General features: G+C 37.1%; 1 protein-coding gene and 1 long non-coding RNA gene across 2 annotated transcripts; one reads left to right on the plus strand and one right to left on the minus strand.

The window, feature by feature from the left end:
* Window positions 1-211: 211 nt before the first annotated feature.
* On the plus strand, window positions 212-4,126 carry LOC113356622 (probable xyloglucan glycosyltransferase 12). Its single transcript, XM_026599807.1, has 5 exons — window positions 212-1,492; window positions 1,706-2,014; window positions 2,139-2,429; window positions 2,534-2,647; window positions 3,043-4,126. Exons 1-5 carry the CDS (start codon window positions 692-694, stop codon window positions 3,679-3,681), a joined length of 2,154 nt encoding a protein of 717 aa, XP_026455592.1. The 5' UTR covers window positions 212-691; the 3' UTR covers window positions 3,682-4,126.
* On the minus strand, window positions 3,635-5,266 carry LOC113356623. Its single transcript, XR_003363065.1, has 2 exons — window positions 4,921-5,266; window positions 3,635-4,584 (listed from the first exon to the last, which is right to left on the minus strand). It is a non-coding gene; the product is annotated as an uncharacterized LOC113356623 (long non-coding RNA).
* Between the last annotated feature and the right edge of the window lie 342 nt (window positions 5,267-5,608).

Genomic DNA, 5,608 nt, shown 5'->3' on the forward strand with positions numbered 1-5,608 from the left:
CTGTATGCAATCCAAAAGCTCGTGTTTTTTATGCAAGACTATCAACATCATGCATCCATCCACATTGCACTTGAATTGACCATGTTGGAATAAAGCTGTATCATGATTAATTAACACGGTTGAGTATTACCCCCGCACTTTTAATGTGTAATTAGGCAGGGGAAAAAAAATGAAAGCAAATTTTTTGTCAAAAGAAATGAAATTTTATCTATAAGATTACTACAAACAATTCCTGGTACATTCCAAAAGTTGATGCTTTTACTGAATTAAGAGACTAACATGTCCTGTTTTTAACTTGTTGTTTTTTCCTCCTTATAATATCAAATCATAATTTTCTTCTTCTTCTTCATCTTCATACTTTAATCTATCTCTTAAGACGTGTTGAGCTGTTTCGGTCCTCCTCTCTCAATTTATATCTTCTGAAAAAAAATTCTTATGAATTAGTCTGATATCTCTCACTCTCTGTCTGTCTCTTCTACATACTCTTCTCCATTCACTCTTTCTTCTCTTTTCATTTTGTTTCCTTCTTCTTGTACTTGTTCTTCTTCTTCTTCTCTGACAATGAGATCAAATAGAGTTGTGGGTTTCCAATAATTTTTGTTATTTGAACCTTCCAAACAAAGGGTTTAAATAAATTTTGTTTATTTTTTTTGTTTTCCATTCTGGGTGATTGTTGAGAAAAAAAAGAAAGATGGCACCTTCATTTGATTGGTGGTCAAATGATAGTAATAAAGGAACTCCAGTTGTGGTAAAAATGGAGAACCCTAATTGGTCTATGCTTGAGATAGAACCAACTTCTGATGATGATATGCTACCAGGAGAACACCAACATCATCATCGTCGTCGTACTGGTGATAAAAAAGGAAGAGGGAAAAATGCTAAACAACTAACATGGGTTCTTCTTCTTAAAGCTCATAAAGCTGCTGGATGTTTAACTTCATTAGCTTCTGCTACTTTTAATTTTGTCGGTGCGATTCAACGCCGGGTAGCTTCAGGTAGAACTGATTCAGATTCGTCTAATGAGATCGGAGGCGGTGGTATCATTGAGAATCAAACTGTGAGAAAAAGGTTTTATTTCTTCATTAAAGTCTTCTTATGGTTATCAGTAGTATTATTAGGGTTTGAGATTGCTGCTTATTTTAAAGGATGGCATTTGGGTTCACCTCAATTACAGTTGGAATATCTGATGGAAAGTGGTTCTTATGGAGTTAAAGGACTGTTTGATTCAATTTATTCTGGATGGGTTTTTGTTAGAGTTCAATATCTTGCTCCACCTCTTCAATTCTTAGCCAATTTCTGTATAGTATTGTTTCTTATACAGAGTTTAGATCGATTGATTCTCTGTTTGGGTTGTTTCTGGATCAAAATTAAGAGGATCAAACCTGTTCCTAAACAAACAACTAGGATTAAAGATGTTGAATCAGGTGATAACACTTCAGAAGGTTACTTCCCAATGGTTCTCATTCAGATCCCTATGTGCAATGAAAAGGAGGTAAATTTTTTTTTTTTTTTTTTTAAATTCCCATTTCTTAGCTTTATAAATTTTTTAACATGATTTTCTAGTTCTAGTTATATTGATTTGATTCACTAGATGTCCTTAAAATATGAGGTGTATTGCTAAGATCCAAGTGATTGTGATTGTGCTTGTAATTTATATTTTGATAGAGATTTTGGTCTGACTTTGATTTTTTAAATTTGTTATTAGGTTTATCAGCAATCTATTAGTGCTGTCTGCAATATAGATTGGCCCAAGGAGAAAATGCTTATTCAAGTTTTGGATGATTCTGATGACACTGCAACCCAAGTGCTGATCAAAGAGGAAGTTTATAAATGGCAGCAACAGGGTGCAAACATTGTTTACAGGCATCGGGTTCTTAGAGATGGATATAAGGCTGGAAATCTCAAGTCTGCTATGAATTGTAGCTATGTCAAGAACTATGAATTTGTCACCATCTTTGATGCTGATTTTCAGCCAACCCCAGATTTTCTGAAGTTGACTGTCCCGCATTTTCAGGTATAGAATTTGTTGTGTACTTCATGGATTGCGTTTTTTTGTTTCCGGCATCTTCTTGAGTTGCCTCAATTATGAAGGCTTGGTTATGCCCGCGCTAATTGTGTTGAAACTTCTTGTGTCACAGGATAATGATGATATTGGATTGGTTCAGGCAAGGTGGTCATTTGTAAACAAAGATGAAAATTTGCTCACTAGATTACAGAACATTAACTTGGCGTTCCATTTTGAAGTGGAACAACAAGTAAATGGGCATTTCTTAAATTTCTTTGGGTTCAATGGAACTGCTGGTGTTTGGAGGATCAAGGCATTGGAGGATGTTGGAGGGTGGATGGAAAGGACCACAGTTGAGGACATGGACATTGCTGTCCGGGCTCATCTCCATGGTTGGAAGTTTATCTTCCTTAACGACGTTGAGGTATATTACCATCTTATTTTATTAAGTTTCAAATGTAACTCACTCTTTGGATAATTCCATACGGGCACATTACTAATCATTTTTGTTGTTTTATCTCTCTCTAGTGCCAATGTGAAATACCAGAATCGTATGAAGCTTATAGGAAACAGCAACACCGTTGGCATTCTGGTCCCATGCAGTTGTTTCGCCTCTGCTTCCCTGACATTATTAAAGCCAAGGTATATAAATTCTTGAATCTAATTAAGTTCTCGTCATTCTTTGGTTTCTATCCTCTAGCATGGCTAAACACTCGGGTTAAAATGATAGGGTTAGTGTTAGGATCTTCCATATCTGCTAGACCTGTTTCTCCCTAAGGGTAAGGCTGATATGACCAGTTGAACTGCAAGGAAACCGTAAGAATGATGTGTTATCAGTCCAGTCACAGTCCATGCTCAATCCGCGGACCATTAATCTCTCATGCACCCTGTAGCACCTTTTTCTCCGACCTTTCAGTTTTGTTTAAAAAGTGATTGTTTGACAGTAAATTCTGCTTAAGTTGTTGTAGTTTGAGATTAATTATGTCAAATGAATTATCAACCTCATATTGCTAATCTACTCATTGGATTTGATGCAGATAAGCTTTTGGAAGAAATCCAACCTAATTTTCCTCTTCTTTTTACTGAGGAAATTGATTCTCCCCTTCTATTCTTTTACTCTATTCTGCATTATTCTCCCAATGACCATGTTCATCCCAGAAGCCGAGCTTCCATCTTGGGTTGTCTGTTACATTCCAGCCACCATGTCATTCCTCAACATCTTGCCAGCACCTAAATCCTTCCCCTTTATAGTCCCATACCTCCTATTCGAGAACACTATGTCAGTAACAAAGTTCAATGCTATGATCTCCGGCCTTTTCCAGCTAGCTAGTGCTCATGAATGGGTGGTCACTAAGAAATCAGGCCGTTCTTCCGAAGGTGATCTTCTTGCTTTGCTTGAGAAAGAAGCACCAAAACAGCATCAACAGCGAGGAAATTCAGTACCGAATCTTGATGCATTGGGTAAAGGGGAAACTCGAAAACAAGAGCAGAAGGAGGCTAAGAAAAAGAAGCACAACAGAATATACACCAAGGAGCTTGCTCTTGCCTTCCTTCTTCTAACTGCGGCTGCAAGGAGTTTGCTATCTGCACAGGGTATACATTTCTATTTCCTACTTTTTCAAGGAATAGCATTTTTACTAGTGGGTCTCGATCTAATTGGTGAACAAGTTGAGTGAGTTATCAGAAAGAACAGTAAAAAAAGTATTAGAAGGCTAAAACAGACTCGTTTAAACTTTAAACATAGCCAGGCAGTGGTGGATGGATGCCCCAGAAGACACGAAGATAGTAAGAGTCTGTATAACTGTTGTTACTGTTTCTAATTCTCATTCCTGGCCGGTATTGAGAAAAAGAGGCTCTATCTTACAGAGAGTAAAAAGAATTACTCTTTGGAGAAGGTGAAAAAGGTGTAGATAGATTGGTTTAGTTGTTTTCTCTGTAAGGTGCATTTGATTATTTTCATTTTAGTTTCAAAATTCTTTTGTAAGAAATTTTTTGTTTCTTTTTAGTTACAGAATCAGGAAGGAAATGATTCAAGAATTTCCTACCTACTATGTTGTAATTTTCTATAAATTTCTTATACAGGAAGAAACAAGCAAAACACTTAAAACTCTTCTTGTAAAACTCGATCAGAGTTGTTATAATATTGTTCAAACTATGGATTATGTAATCCTCGGTTCCCGATCCTCTGTATTATTATTAGTATACATGAAGAGATGAACCAGCCAGTTATAGAATCATATGCACGCAGGCCAAAAAGCTTGACATGTTCACATTTGCTTGAATGGTGAATGAAATCACATTCTAGGAAAGCAAATGAGACATAAAAGTAACCTGAGAGGTAGTGGAAGTTTGGGAAGGAGCCTTGGTTTCCTCGGATGTTGGGGTAGAGTGAGAATGTAAAACATATCTGCCCAATCAAGCTTTTGGTCTTCTGAATGAACAAAAGCTTGTCCATATCCTTCCAGATCTCCTTCTTCCTGGCAAAATTTCATTTTCTCATCCAAAGAGAAATTGAAGAAATCTTGAATTTCTGATTTCACTTTCTCTACCAATGAACTGTCAACTCCATGGTTTACCACCTACATTCAGAAAACTCTAGTTACTTCTAAATCATAAAAATGACTTGGGTGCTATACTGCTTTGTTGAATCCAGGCCATAACTAATCCACATTCAAAACTAACAAAAATTATATTGTCAAAGGCAAGAGGCGCCGGCGTTCTAGGCGCACGATCCTTAAAGTGGCCAAATTGGGAGCCTCACCAACAATGAGCCCAAGGTGCCTAATTCATGAGCAATTTACCTGTAATTAAGCGCCCCTAATGCATGAGACCACCGGCTTGACGCCTCGCGCCTCTTACAACATTAAAAAAAAAAAAACCATACAAAAATTATAGCGGGAGTGCCATGTATGTACCTAAAAGAAACCCCATTCTTTGCAAGCAGAGTGAAGCTTGTTCAATATGGGTTCTGGAGAAAGTAAATTTTGCAAATTAATAACAGGTACCGTTTGATCTATCATACACATACCGGAGATATTATTACTCCAGATCATTACGTCTGTACCTAGCTGGGATCTTTGCAGGTGATTGTTTGGCCAATTCCTGAACACTAGGTACAGACAAAGAACCACCAAAGTTCATTATTTTTGGTGTCTCCATGAATTCCCCTTCCGCTATATCAGAATATACTCAGTCACTCTTTCTATTGAAATCAAGGTTATCTGTTTATCGAGAAATGAGTTTGGATTTATGGAGGAGGAGAGTGAGTTGACTCTGAAAGACATCATCTTTGTCTATCTACCGAACACCACTGAGAAGAACAAAGTGAGTGAGTGTGTAATTTGTTGTCATCAGTCACATTGTTGCGCAACCAACACTAACCATTTTAGTACTGGGCCTGAGCAACTATATGTACTCCGTTTATATGGACTCGGTTTATTTGTATCTTCGGCTAATTAAGAAGTGAAACCTACTGACAAACCCAGTTTTCTGTTTTTTTCCAGAGAGAAATCCACGATAAAAAAACTTAGTGCACACACCCATTTTCTGAGAAAAAATTTCTCTCGCGCCCATATTTCTCAAAATCAGTTGTTAGCTTCTTTT

The sequence above is a fragment of the Papaver somniferum genome, chromosome 3, assembly GCF_003573695.1.
Source record: "Papaver somniferum cultivar HN1 chromosome 3, ASM357369v1, whole genome shotgun sequence".
In the NCBI taxonomy this organism is placed as follows: Eukaryota; Viridiplantae; Streptophyta; class Magnoliopsida; order Ranunculales; family Papaveraceae; genus Papaver; species Papaver somniferum.

Bases quoted from the DNA above. Each gene is read 5' to 3' on its own strand.
- LOC113356622 (XM_026599807.1), top strand. From the start codon at position 692: ATGGCACCTTCATTTGATTGGTGGTCAAATGATAGTAATAAAGGAACT. The intron at 1,493-1,705 runs GTAAATTTTTTT...ATTTGTTATTAG, and splicing joins CTATGTGCAATGAAAAGGAG to GTTTATCAGCAATCTATTAG. The intron at 2,430-2,533 runs GTATATTACCAT...ATCTCTCTCTAG, and splicing joins TCTTCCTTAACGACGTTGAG to TGCCAATGTGAAATACCAGA.